The 14,879-nt window shown below is 42.5% G+C and overlaps 1 protein-coding gene across 2 annotated transcripts in view; it reads left to right on the top strand.

Moving 5' to 3' along the window:
* Positions 1-14,879, top strand: part of LOC122560484 — a 429,307-nt gene that overhangs the window by 209,910 nt on the left and 204,518 nt on the right. For both annotated transcript variants that reach the window (XM_043711128.1, XM_043711129.1), the window contains exon 26: positions 11,738-11,871. In XM_043711128.1, coding sequence (XP_043567063.1) covers positions 11,738-11,871 — 134 coding nt within the window. The remainder of the gene's footprint in view (positions 1-11,737; positions 11,872-14,879) is intronic.

The following is a 14,879-nucleotide window of genomic DNA, read 5'->3' as shown; positions in this document are numbered from 1 at the left end:
TTTCAGGATGTCACCATCTATTTCCCCATATTGTATATCTTCCATGTCCTTTTCCACAGTAAACTCTGATGTAAAATACTCATTCAGTATTTCCCCCATCTCCTGTAGTTCCGTACTTAGGCTGCCTTGCTGAAGGGTCCTATTTTCTCCCTAGTTACCCTTTTGTCCTTAATGTATTTGTAAAATCCCTTTGGATTCTCCTTAACTCTATTTGCCAAAGCTATCTCATGTCCCTTTTTTGCCCTCCTGATTTCCCTCTTACGTATACTCCTACTGCCTTTGTACTCTTGTAAGGGTTCACTCGATTTCTCCTGTCTATCCCTGACATATACTTCCTTCTTTTTCTTAACCAAAACCTCAATTTCTCTAGTCATTGAGCTTTCCCTACACCTACCAGCTTTTCCTTTCTCTCTAACAGGAATATACTATCACTGGACTCTCATTATCTCATTTCTGAAGGCTTCCCATTTTCCAGCCGTCCCTTTACCTATGAACATCTGCCCCCAATCAGCTTTTGAATTTTCTTGCCTAATACCGTCAAAATTAGCCTTCCTCCAATTTAGAACTTCAACTTTTAGATCTGGTCTATTCTTTTCCATCGCTATTTTAAAACTAATAGAATTATAGTCGCTGACCCCAAAGTGTTCCCCCACTGACACCTCAGATATCTGCCCTGCCTTATTTCCCAAGAGTAGGTCAAGTTTTGCACCTTGTCTAGTAGCTACATTCACATCTTGAATCAAAAAATAAGTTCCTCTCCATCTAAATCCTTAACACTGTGGCAGTCCCAGTCTATGTTTGGAAAGTTAAAATCCCCTACCATTACGACTTTATTATTCTTACAGATAACTGAGATCTCCTTACAAATGTATTGCTTAATTTCCCACTGACTAATAGAGGGTTTATAATACAATCTCAATATTGTGATCATCCCTTTATTATTTCTCAGTTCCACCCAAATAACTTCCCTGGACAAATTCCCAGGAATATCCTCCCTCAGTACAGCAGTAATGTTATCCCTTATCAAAAATGCCACACCTGTCCTCTCTTGCCCACCCCTCCCCTTTCTATCCTTGCTATAGCGCTTGTATCCTGGAACATTAAGCTATTACGACTTTATTATTCTTACAGATAACTGAGATCTCCTTACAAATGTATTGCTTAATTTCCCACTGACTAATAGAGGGTTTATAATACAATCTCAATATTGTGATTATCCCTTTATTATTTCTCAGTTCCACCCAAATAACTTCCCTGGACAAATTCCCAGGAATATCGTCCCTCAGTACAGCAGTAATGTTATCCCTTATCAAAAATGCCACACCTGTCCTCTCTTGCCCCCCCTCCCCTTTCTATCCTTGCTATAGCGCTTGTATCCTGGAACATTAAGCTGCCAGTCCCCTCCATCCCTGAGCCACGTTTCTGTAATTGCTATGATATCCCAGTCCAATGCCCTGAGTCTATCTACCTTCCCTGTTAGACCTCTTGCTTTGAAGTAAAGGCAGTTTAATTTATCAGTCCTGCTTTGTTCTCTGGTTTGTCCCTGCCTGCCCTGACTGTTTGACTCGCTCCTTTTCCCAACTGTACCAGATTCAGATTGATCTGTTTCCTCACCATCTCCCTTGGTCCCACCCACCCGCCTTACTAGTTTAAATCCTCTCGAGCAGCTCTAGCAAATCTCCCTGACAGTATGTTAGCCCCCTTCTAATTCAGGTGCAATCCATCCTTCTGGGTTAGAAATTACCTGTACAAGAAGAGATTCCAATGATCCAAAAATGTGAATCCTTCTCCCCTGCACCAGCTCCTCAGCCACACGTACGTCTGCTCTATCCTCCTATTCCTACCTTCACTAGCTCGTAGCATCGGGAGTAATCCAGATATTACTACCCTCGAGAACCTTTTTAAATTCCTGCCTAACTTTCTTTATTCTCCCTTCAGAATCTCGTCCTTTTCCCTTCCTATGTCGTTAGTTCCAATGTGTACAGTGACCTCATCCTGGTCCTTCTCCCCTTTGAGAACATTCTGCAGCTTCTCCGAGATATCCTTGATCCTGGTACCAGGGAGGCAACACCATTCTTATTTTTCTCTGCTGGCCGCAGAAACGTCTGTTCTTTGCCTCTGACTAGAGAGTCCCCTATCGCAATCGATCGCTTGGAACCTGATGTACCCCTCATTGCATTAGAGCCAATTCTGATACCAGAAACTTACCTGTTCATGCTACATTCCCCTGAGAGTCCATTATCCCCTATATTTTCCAAAACAGCATACTTGTTTGAAATGGGGATAGCCACAGAAGACTCCTGCACTACCTGCTTCCCTCTGCTATCTTTCCTGGAGTTAACCCATCTACTCAATTGTATCTGCAGCTTTTCTCTTTTCCTGTAACTGCCCCCATCACACCCCCTAGCTCTCATAAATTCCTTATTGCCTCTAACTGTGGCTCCAACCGATCCATGCAATATGATAGGATTTGTAACCAAAGACACTTCCTGCAGGCATAATCATCACTAACATGGAAACTTTTCCTAATTTCCCACATCTGACAGGAAGAGCACGTCACTCTACTAAATGCCATCTGTGCTCCTTCACAATCTCAGACCTAGAAAATAGCACCATCTGTTTGCTGTAAAATAAAACAATGTTCCAGGCTAACTTAGTACTTACGGTTTATATTTTTAAAATTTAATCAAGAGACAGATCTCAATAAAACATATAATCAAGAAAGAACCCACCCTATGCACTAGTATAGACTTGCAGCAAGGCTACACATTAAAAACTATGCACTTATGTGACCCTGTTCCTGTGAGCTCTTCCACTCGGGTTCCTCCAAGGTCAGCTGTGAATCTCGCTGTTTGCAATCTCAGACCTAGAAAATAGCACCATCTGTTTGCTGTAAAATAAAACAATGTTCCAGGCTAACTTAGTACTTACGGTTTATATTTTTAAAACTTAATCAAGAGACAGATCTCAATAAAACATATAATCAAGAAAGAACCCACTCTATGCACTAGTATAGACTTGCAGCAAGGCTACACATTAAAAACTATGCACTTGTGTGTCCCTGTTCCTGTGAGCTCTTCCACACGGGTTCCTCCAAGGTCAGCTGTGAATCTCGCTGTTTGGCAATTTTTCCAAGACATACCGTGATGTCCAGAGATACATGATCTCAAACGGCAAACTCAAAGGCAATAACTGTGCAGATTCACTGCTGTGTCAGTTAACAGTGTAGGTTTCTCTCTCTCTCTCTCTCTCCCCCTCTCTTCCTCACTGACCATCTGGTCGCTACCATTTGTCTGGCTTCCTCCTTTTAAATGTGCCATTGATTTGATCTTTTTTCCCCCAAAGTTCCAAAACAATGCCAACAGCATCTAAAACAGAATTGCTCCTCCTGGAATTTGAGGAAATCACCTCCAACACCTGAAGTACCTCAAAAAAGGAGCAGCTCTTGCAGTCACAATTGTTTCCTGTCCTCTATCTTGGATTGATTACCTGAATCTTCTGTTAAATGCTGTTTATCAAGATCTAGAAGAGTAATTGCTATAGGGTCTCTCCTGTCAGGGGCACAGACAGGAGATTCTGTAGTCATGAGCAAGAATTCAGGATAGTATGCTGCCTCCCTGATCCCAGGGTCAAGGACGTCTCAAAACGGTTGCAACATATTGCCAAAGGGGAGTGTGAGAAGCCAGAGTTGGCTGTACATATCAGTAAGAATTAGGGGAAGGGTTGAGGCTTTGTAGAGCGAATATAGAAAATTAAGTCGGATATTATACAGCAGAACCTCAAAGATAGAAATCTCTGGATTATTGCCGGTGCCACGTGCTCCAGAGAGTAGGAATAAGGTGATGGAGCAGATAAACCAATGGCTGAGGAGATAGGGCAGGGATTCAGATTTTTGGACTCATTGGGATATCTTCTGGGGCAGAAAAGATCTGTTCAAAAGGGACAGGTTTCACCTGAACTGGAAGAGGACCTATATCTTGGTGAGGAGATTTGGGAGCCTTTAAACTAATAGAAAGGTGAGGTAGGGAGATTCTATATAGTAGAGAGGGTTGAAAGTCAACTTAATTAGAAAAAGCAGACAAGAGCAAGTCTGAGAACGAGATAATTCTGATTAATTAAACTGCATTTATTTCAATGCAAGGGGTCTTACAGGTATGGCAGATGAGTTCATGGCATGTGTGGGAATATGGGACTGGGGTGTCATAACTATTACAGAAACATGGCTGAGGGGGTGACAGCACTGCCAACTCAATGTTCTGGGTTTAGAGGAGGGGGCTGTGGCTGTTTTGATGAAGGAAAACAATACTGCTGTAACTTTGGATGATCCCTCAGAAATATCCTATGAAGCTATATCGGTGGAGCTCAGAAATAAGAAGGGGATAATCACTTTGGGATACTGCTGTAGACCCCCTGAATAGTCAGAGGGAGATTGAGGAACAAATATATAGAGAGATCCCAGATATATGTAAGAATAATAGGATTGTAATAGTAGGGAATTTTAACTTGCCAAACATTGACTGGGACTGCCATAGAGTTTGGGGCGTGAATGGTGAGGAATTTGTTCAATGTGTTCAAGAAAATTTTCTTTATCAGCATGTAGATAAAGTACCTCCTGGAGAAGGAACATACTTGACCTTCTTAGGAAGTAAGGCAGGGTAAGTGACAAGTGTTAGTAGGGGAGCACTTTGGGACCCGTGATCATAATTCTGTTAGTTTTAAAATAGTTATGGAAAAAGATAGGCTTCATATAAAAGTTAACGCTGTTAACTGGAGTAAGGCAAATTTTGATGATATGAGACAGAAACTTTCAAGAGTTGTTAGAGTAGACTATTCGCAGATAAAAGGGCAACTGGCAAATGGGAGGCTTTCAAAAGTGACATAACGAAAGTTCAAGGTGTTATGTTCCTCTTGGGGTGAAGGGATTTTTTTTGAGGATGTAACCGAAGAGATTGATGCTCAGTAAAGCTCCTCTGTCACTTCCCCAAGACTTTGACAAACTTCCCAAAGTTTGGTGTCTAGCACTGAGTACGGTATTCCAGGCAGTGTTTTATTGTAAAGCTGCACTGTCTTGGCTCACACGACCCTGCAACGGATGGGAAAGGCAAATGAGAACATTATCAGGGTCCCTCTTCACTCCATTACAGACATTTACTCCACACGCTGCATCTGAAAGGCTCAGAGCATTGTTAAAGACCCCAAACACCCCTCACTCACACTCCTCTTCCTGTCGTCTGGCAGAAGATATGGGAGCATTCGGGGTCTCACGGCCAGACTGTGCAACAGTTTCCTCCCCGTAGCCATCTTGCTGTACATCTCTATGACTCTATGACCAGACTCTTTCCCATTTGGGATTATTTGCAACTTCGAATTGCTGCTTGAAAAATGTCTATTATTTATCATTCTTCTATTGCACTATAAGATTAGATTAGATTAGATTACTTACAGTGTGGAAACAGGCCCTTCGGCCCAACAAGTCCACACCGACCGGCCGAAGCGCAACCCACCCATACCCCTACATTTACCCCTTACCTAACACTACAGGCAATTTAGCATGGCCAATTCACCTGACCCGCACATCTTTGGACTGTGGCAGGAAACCGGAGCACCCAAGGGAAACCCACGCAGACATGGGGAGAACGTTCAAACTCCACACAGTCAGTCGCCTGAGGTGGGAATTGAACCCGGGTCTCTGGCGCTGTGAGGCAGCAGTGCTAACCACTGTGCCACCGTGCCGCCCCTTGTTGGACTTTATTTACCTTACCAGGGTAAATCATTTAGTATAACTTGTGTGTTTTGCACTACTTATGCACTTTATGCCATGTACGATTGTGCTGTGTATGTAGCACCCTCGGTCCTGGAGGAACGCTGTCTCGTTTTTACTGTATCAGTTATAAATGGTAGAAATAACCAATAAAAAGCCTCTCTACTCGAAAGCTATAGCCATCTATGTTAGTAACAATCTTCTCATTGTATTCTGTCACCTTCAAAGTCTTGTGGGATAAACCCAAAATTTTGATCAAGATTTCTATCAAATTGCCCCATTTTGTGTCTAATGTTGGACTTTATTTACCTTACCAGAGTAAATCATTTAGTATTTCTCACCATTCAAATTCATCTGTTGTGTGTCTGCCTATTTACCAGTTTCCATCCCTTTGAAACTTGTTCTTATCCTGCTTAATTTTCACTGCATCTCTGAGCCTGATGTCACCTTCAAACCATATCTCCAATTTAACGGCATTCACAGATATCAAAATGGCCTCCCTGGAGATAATTCCCTCAAATCTGATGGACAGCTGTTCACCACTTCTCTCTGCTTTTGTCCCTGAGACAATGAGGATCCAAGCTGTCACTGTCTGATTCTTGTTATCAGTGTTGCTGATTGTTCCATTATGTGGCACTGTATCAAAAGCTTTTTGGATGTCCATGTATAAAATTTCAGCTCCACTGGCCTCATGAACCCTCTCTGTCAATTCATCAAGTTAATCGAACTCAATTTACCTTGATCAAATCCATGCAGGCTTTCAGTTATGAATCCATATTTTTCCAAGTGACGGTTAATGTTGGCCCAGATTATTGTCACTATAGAGATGCCCCACCTGTGGAAATGGACTTTCTTTTCTCATCATTCATGGGATGTTGATTTTACTGGCATTTATTGCTCATCTGAAGTTCCCTTGAACTGAGTGGCTTGCTAGGCTATTGCAGGGAGCAGTTAAGGGTTAACTGCATTGCTGTGGGTCTGGAGTTACATGTAAACCAGACCAGGTCAGGTTGGTAGGATTTCCTTTCCTAAAGGCCATCGTTAAATGACAGTTTTTTTTAACAACAATCAATAGTCATTGTCATAGTTACCTTAACTAAGACTATTTTCATATCCCTGGATTTATGACCTGAATTAAATTCCACCAGCTGCCATGGTGGGATTTGAACTGTGCACCCGCCTCCCCGCCCCCGCCTTCTGAACCTAAATCCGAACCTCTGGATTATTAATCTAGTGCCATTACCACCTTTGGATGATAGAGCTAGTGTGATCAGGGTTACCCCTTTCCCTGTTTGAGAGCAGGGGTGAAATGTTTGTATGTTCTCCATAGAGCCCCTATAGTGTGGAAGCAGGCCATTCCGCCCAACTAACCCTTCAATAGCCTCCTATCCAGATCCACCCCGCTGCCGCCACCACCACCATAAACCCTACCCCCCTGTAACTCTGCTTTTCCCATGACTAATCTACCTAGTCTGCACATCCCTGGACACTAAGAGCAATTTAGTGCAGCCAGTCCACCTAACCTGCACATCTTTGAATAGTGAGAGGAAACCAGAGCACCCGAAGGAAATCCATGCAGACACGGGGAGAATGTGCAAACTCCACACAGCTGGTTACCCAAGAGTGGAATTGAACCTGGATCCCTGATGCTATGAGGTAGCAGTGTTAACCACTGCATCTTCATGCTGCCCCAGTCCTTCGGCACCACTCCAAAAAGGGTTAGAACATGATAGCCAGATCCTCTTCCTCTATCCACCCTTAATATCCTTGGTGCAACTCATCCAGATGTAGATGATCTTTCTACTTTAAGGGCTGCCAACTTTTAAGTACCTTTTAAGTAGTTCCTTAAATTCTGGACAAAAGTGAGGACTGCAGATGCTGGAAACCAGAGTTTAGATCAGAGTCATGCTGGAAAAGCACAGCAGGTCAGGCAGCATCCGAGGAGCAGGAATTTCTCCATCCACTTCCAACGTGACACCCAGTTGAATATGAGCTAAATCAGGGAAATTCATCTCCCAGTTTCATGCTCCAACATTAATTACTGGAAATTTCTCACTCATTAATATTGTTGCATGTTGCCTGTTGCACAGTTGAGACTGAATATCTTATCTCAACGAAATTGCATGGTACTCTGGCAAGGGGTGACAGAGATGGAACAACAGAATCCCGGTTCTGTGATAGACTGAACCTAATGTTGCCCTTCAGGGGATCCAGTGGAGAATAAACCTGATGCCCAAGCCCCCTGCTGCTGTTAGTTTATTCTCTCTTAAAACACACTCCAATTTGAAGCAGATGTTGTAGCAAAAATTGCACAGCTTTTGGCTGCTTTAACATTGTCCTTGTCCACCATCTGTTTCTTCATGTTTCTTGTTGGCCTCTCCTAAAAGCTGAGTCACAATGGGGAATGTCTGCATATACATTCTGTCTGCAACTCCTAGACACTTAGTGTTGGTCACTTGACTGACTTTCGAGGGAGGAGCAGTGGAACATTGCGGCTAGGCCTTAATTATGGTCACTCAGCAGACATCCAGACATACTTGCTGTCTAAAGTCAAAACTTTGCCCAATACTTTAAACTTCTGTTCCATTTGCCTTTTTTGGAACTAATGGAAAGAACATTTCCTTGTTTTATTATATATAAAATGCTAATCTTGTACATAACTCCCTACCAAATTGCTCTTACTCTGAAGGCGAACAACCCACAGCCCCTCTAATCCAATTTTGCAGCTTAAATCCCTCGTGTAGAATCATTCTCACTCTTGTGCAGTGACTTGAGGATTCTCATAATCAGAGTACCACTTTTAAAGAGTACTCTTTTACATATTAGCCCCTCTCAGTGATGTTGCTGAGTTTTTGTGCTGTCCTTAAGCACCGTTATGCACCATTGAATCTTGTGGGGTTTGGTGTATGGTGTAGTTGCTATATGACTGAGGTACTATGTAATGTGAATGTTGGTGGTGGTGGACACCACCTTTATCTTGACTACAGCTGTTCAAGAAGGTTACTCACTTTCACCTTCTGAAGGGCAACTAAGGATCGGCAAGAGTGTCCCAACCAGTGGCACCCACTTCTATTTTTAGCAGGTAAAGGCGAGATAATTAAAAGTTGGCAGTCCTTAAAGTTGAAACATCATCTGCATCTGGATGAGTTACACCAAGGATAGTAAGGACGAACAGAGGAAGAAGATCTGGCTATCACGGTCCAAACCTCCTCTTAAGTGGTGCCAGAGAAAAGATGGAGAAATGCAAACATTACACCCCTGGTCACAAAGGGAAAAGGGATAGGCCTCATCACATTGGCTCTATCAGTCCCGGGTTGGGTGGTGGTAATATCATTGGATTAGTCATCCAGAGGGGGGGAGTGCTGTTGGAATTGAATTCAGTTCATAACTCTGGAGATATGAAACTAGTTTTACTTACAATCACTACAAAAATGATCAATATTGTAAAAAATTGTCATTTACTGATGGCCTATTAGGGAATAAAATAAGGTACCGAGCACAGATACGGTTTGAGGCCTGCAACGTGCCTAGTACAGGTTGTTATTGTGCTGAGGGTATACAGCATACTGAGTGTGTTGCCACCAATATTTCCTGGAGAAACATTTTTCCAATGCCCCATTTGGTTTAATATGTATAAGCAGAGCCACTTCCCATTCCAACGAGACTTTTTAAAAAAAATTCATTCACTGGATGAGGGTGTCGTTGGCTGGGCCAGCATTTATTGCCCATCCCTAATTGCCCAGAGGGCAGTTGAGAGTCAACCACATTGAAATTAGTCGGGAGTCACATGTAGGCCAAACCACATAAGGATGGCAGTTTCATGGATTCATGGTCATCGTGAGATTCTTAATTCTAGATGCTTAATGAATTAAAATTTCACCATCTGCCTGGGTCTCTGAATTAACAGTCCAGCAATAATACCGCTAGGCTTTTCCCTCCCCTGTCAGTCTCTTATAGTAAACACAATATACTTATTGCATCTCTACAACAACTTACAGGTTGCAAAGATATTGTATACATTAATACAGAGACTTTAAGGACCACCTGTTCTTAACTCTAACTGCTTCAAGATCTTAAGTTGCCCCCTCCCAAGTCCAAACCCTCAAGATATTGTCACAAGAACTGGTGCTCATGGCACTCAATCTGTATGAAGCCTTTCAAAGCAATATTCAATATACAACAAGCATTTTACTGAGAACTATTTTTGTTACACATTTGTTACAAAATTAATTTCATCTCTCTCAAATCTTTGACTTTACAAATTCAGATAATCTGGAAGTTTCACTGTTCTCTCTTCAGACTTGGAAGATTGGTAGTTTGTTGAGTAGAAGGTATTTGTTTGGGACCTGCTTCCTGATGGTCTGAGTCCATAGTTCTTTCTGACCTAGATTTCTTTCATGGAGAACATTTCCCCGCTCGAGAAGATAATTTATTTCTTAGCAGTAGTCTGGTGGTTGCCATGGAGTTGTATGGAACATATCTTCAACTAGGTATTCATTTCCTTTTTGTGGTTTAACAGCTTCCGCTTTGTGAATGCGATTGAGGTCAATACATTCTTTTCAACTCAGGAGTCTGAATTCCTGGTTATGAAGGTTTTCTAGTGTTTGACATTCCCCTATTTAGAGAGTTGCTTGCAGCGCATCTTGAATATTAATTACAATGCCCTGGATGGTGTAGTTGTACTTCTGTCAGCTATAGGTAGCTAGTCCCGCTCGAAAGCGCACCATGTGATAATATTGTGGAACTTGTTCCAGTGTCTCATTTGAAATTTGTGAGATGTCCATTTTTATAAATTTCAATTTGCTAAAATCTTTGGTCTGGGCTCCCTATTTCTCCAAGAAAGCTTTAGCATTGCCTTCAACTGCAGATTGTTCTGTATCATTTACCTCAGTTGTGTAGGTAGTTCTTTGGTCTTTTGCTTTTCTGTGGCTGGGTCCGGCTTCAGCACATTTTCTGAAAGTGACCCCATTGTTAATATTTGGTTTTAATAGTTGGGCATTGTTTGTATCTGTGAGGTTTCTTTGTTTCACAGCATTGGTTTGTGTCTGGTGTCTGTCCTGCACTTTTTATTGACTTAACACTTTTATAGTTCTTCACCTTAAAAAAAAAATTGAATGGTTTTTGATGATCTGTGCTAAGTTTGATTTTCTCCCTTTAGGAATTTCAGTAAGGCCTATAACAATTCAGTCTCTTAGGCATTCTTACTTTTTAAGTCTCCATAGTCATACCCCTCCACTAGTCTTGGACAGATCATTAACTAAGTCATCTCTTGATTCCCCTGGATACTGCATTCTTCGGTAACCCTTACAGTTTCAAGAATTTTATTTGTTTTAACGTTGAAATAATTGTTGAAGAGTTTCAGTATTTCTTTAAATGTATCTATTGATTTGGCTTCGTACAGATATGGAAACACGTCTTTTAGCCCAATAAGTCCACACTGACCCTCTGAAGAGTAACCAATCCAGACCCATTCCCCTACCCTATAATTACCCCTGGCTAATGCACCTAACAGTATGGGCAGTTTAGCACAACCAATTCACCTGACCAGCACATCTTTGGACTGCGGGAAGAAACCGGAGCATCTGGAGGAAACCCATGTAGACATGGAGAGAATGAGACCCAGTCGCCCTCGGTCCCTGGTGCTGTGAAGCTGCAGTGCTAAACACTGAGCCACCATGCTGACCACATAATCAGATTGTGGAGTTATCAGATCAGCCTGTCATCTTATTGAATGGCAGGGCAGGGTCAAAGAGTTGAATGGCCTACTCCTGATCTTATGTTTGTATTACACATACGTTAGTTTGTATTTTCAAAAGCAAAACTCCAATAGAAGTTTGATAATGCCAGTATTAGCGAAACTTAAACATCTTTGCAAACGAAACTCCTCAGGAGTTATATCAGCAGGCAATGCGAAAGACTCAATTTTTAAAAATAGTTTTACTAAGTTGTGTGTTTATTTCTTTCTGTTTTGCTAAGATGATGCCCTGAATCTTCGGCATGAGTGCAACATGGCTCAGAAGATGAAGAGAGAGATGAGCCCTACGGAAACACACAAACTCCAAGTGCAACACGAGTTTCACTGCACTCAGATTATGTCCTATAACCATAAGGTATCTTGCTTGGTCTGCTCTGAAAATTAATCTGTTAAGATGTTAAAGGAGTGAGACACTGGTGGTTCAGGGCGGCACAGTGGCTCAGTGGTTAGCACTGCTGCCTCACAGTGTCAGGGACTCTGGTTCGATTCCAGCCTTAGGTGGAGTTTGCACATTCTCCCCGTCTCTGTTCCGGGTGCTCTGGTTTCCTTTCACAGTCCAAAGATGTGCAGGTTAGGTGGATTGGCCATGCTAAATTGCCCATGGTGTCCAGGGATGTGTAGATGCAGATACAGGGTTGGATAGAAGGGGATGGGATGCTCTTTGGAGGGCTAGTGCAGACTCATTGGGTCGAATGTCCTGCTTCCACACAGTAGGGAGTCTGAGTTGCACAGAAGTACTGGGGTAGCTTTTCAGCTTCATGGCAATGTTCCTGTGTTAGGAGCAGCTTGATCTTCAGTTTATGGTTCAGTTTCAGAGAGGTGGCAGACATGGGGCAGATATAGAAGTTGATTATTATCGCTTGTTGTTGGCGGGTATCCTCAGGCTGTTTTCCTTAGAATGGAGCAGAAACTTAATAAAGATGTACAAAATAATGAGGAGCTTGGACAGAGTGAACAAGCAAGACCTGTTTCCCTTGCCCACCAGCGGAGTGATCAGTTGACAGGAGCACACATTGAAGATGATCAGTTGAAGGATTAGCGGCAATATGAGAAATTTTTTAGCTGGAATTCATGTCCAGTTGGTGGCTGAGGTGGAAACCCTCAACTCATTTAAAAGGAACCTGGACCAGCATCTGATGCACTGTAATGTGCAAGGCCTCAGGCCATGTGTTGGGAAAGTGGGATTTAAATAGGTGGCTAGTTTATTCAGCCAGCACAGACCCGATGGGCTGATTGGTCTCTTTCTCTGCTGCAGTTTTGCTCTGGCTCTATGCTGAACAAGCAGCTGGGGTAGGAGACTTCCAAACAATCAGCCGTGTTCTACACATTAAGATCAGGCCAAGTTGTCATTGTTGAGTCAAGCTGGAAGTTTCTAAAGTCATAACGATATGCAAATGATGACGCTGTTAAAAATGATGACCTGTGAATTGTCAATAGCCAAAAGGCTGCGAGTTGATTTGAGCTGCTCTGGCCTTCCTTCATTCTCACTCCAAACATCCCAGTGATTCCCATAAGTTGCTGCATTTGCACATTAACCACAAGACACAAAATTAATGAGCTAAGTTCCATTTTTAACAATGTGATAATTGCAAATGATTGGCAATCAAAACTAATGCGGACTACAAAGTGAGCAAGTGTAAGTGCCAAAATTTTCACTCTTGTACCATGGGAGTTTTGTGGAATGTGAAGTTTGAAGTTGTAATTTTTATCCTCCGTGGTTAGCGCTGCTGCCTCACACCACCAGGGACCTGGGTTCAATTCCAGTCTTAGGTCTATGTGGAGTGTGCACGTTTCCCCGTGTCTGCGTGGGTTTCCTCTGGGTGCTCTGGTTTTCACCTGGTGCTCTGGTTTTCACCCACTATCCAGATATGTGCAGGTCAGGTGGATTGGCCGTGCTAAATTGCCCATAGTGTCCAGAGATATATAGGTTAGGTGGGTTAGCCATGGGAAATGGCAGGTTACAGGAATAGTGTTGGGGGTGGAGTCTGGGTGGGATGCATTTTGAAGATTTGGTGAGACTTGTTGAGCCAAATGACCTGATTCCACACTGTAGGGATTTTATGATTCTTTTGCCTCTTTTTCTCCTCCTTAACATATTCTTCTTTTCTTTGTTTCTCTTTCCATGCTTGATTTAACAATACTAATATCTTTATACTTACATCACATTAGTTAAAGAGATACTCTCTTGCTCCCATTGGTCTCCAAAATTCTGTTTCCGACGTGGGCTACTATCAGCTTGTATTTTCAGCAATGCTAAGACATTTGGGCTAAGGGGTGAAGGCAAACTTCAGATCTGCTGTGAGCTATATTGCTCCAGTAAATTGCAGAACTATACAGGGATTTGTCACATTTTAGGGTTTTTTAACACAAAATAGATCCCCAGACACAGCGTTATCAGCTATTCCTGTGACCTGACTTCTTCTATCAAGAGGGACCCAGGGGAACCTCACGGGTCACGTGGTCACTGTCCTGTCCATGAAAGCCAAGCTAAAATCACAGCAGAGTGTAGAATTGTAACTTCCCAAATGGATTCACTGGTCCCCTACTGAAACTGTGATGAGGGACTGGAAGAACCAAACATAACTGCAAGACCTTGGGCTTGAAACCCAAATCTCAGCTTCAACACTGCAAAATGTGTCATAATGTTAAGCCAATAGGGCCGACAGTCTACTGCTTACAATTCTGGCAAAGTCTTTTCTTAAATTTGTGAACGGGATGTTGGTATCACTGGCTGAACCAGCATTTCTTGACTGTTCCTACTTGCCCTTGAGAGGTCAGTGGTGAGTTGCCTTCTTGAACAGCCTGAGTCTCCTTGGAGATTCGGTGGACCCATAGGGTTGTCACGGAGGGAGTTCCAGGATTTTGACCCAGCAACAGATGCTGGAGACTGGGTACTAAATATACCGATGCTAAGGTTTACAAGATGGAGGAGAAATCTGCAGAGGGGGTGGAGTAGCATTACTGATTAGAAACAGAGTCACTCTATAATGAGGGAGGACATAATGAAGGAAAAGCACCCAGTGGAGTGTGGAAATGAGGAACTGTAAAACCACAATAGGTGTCAGATATGGACCATCTGGTCACAGCTCAAAAGTGGTAGATTGTATAAATGCTGAAATTAGGCAATTATGTTGCAAAGGTTGAATAGTATGAATTGGGAATTTTAATCTTCATATAGATTGGGAAAGACAGCCAGAAAGGTTGTGAATTTCTAGATTGTGTCCAAGATCGTTTCCTATGGCAATATATCTTGGATGCAGAAAGGGAGCAAGCAATATTGGATTTTGTAATGAGCAATGAGCCTGATTTAATTAGTGACCTGGTTGTTTGGTGAGCATTTGTCAAATAGTGATCGTAATATGA

The sequence above is a fragment of the Chiloscyllium plagiosum genome, chromosome 21 (genome assembly GCF_004010195.1).
Source record: "Chiloscyllium plagiosum isolate BGI_BamShark_2017 chromosome 21, ASM401019v2, whole genome shotgun sequence".
NCBI classification, from domain to species: domain Eukaryota; kingdom Metazoa; phylum Chordata; class Chondrichthyes; order Orectolobiformes; family Hemiscylliidae; genus Chiloscyllium; species Chiloscyllium plagiosum.
The sequence above is the reverse complement of the archived record's forward strand: the minus strand, read 5'-3'. Positions and strand labels throughout refer to the sequence as shown.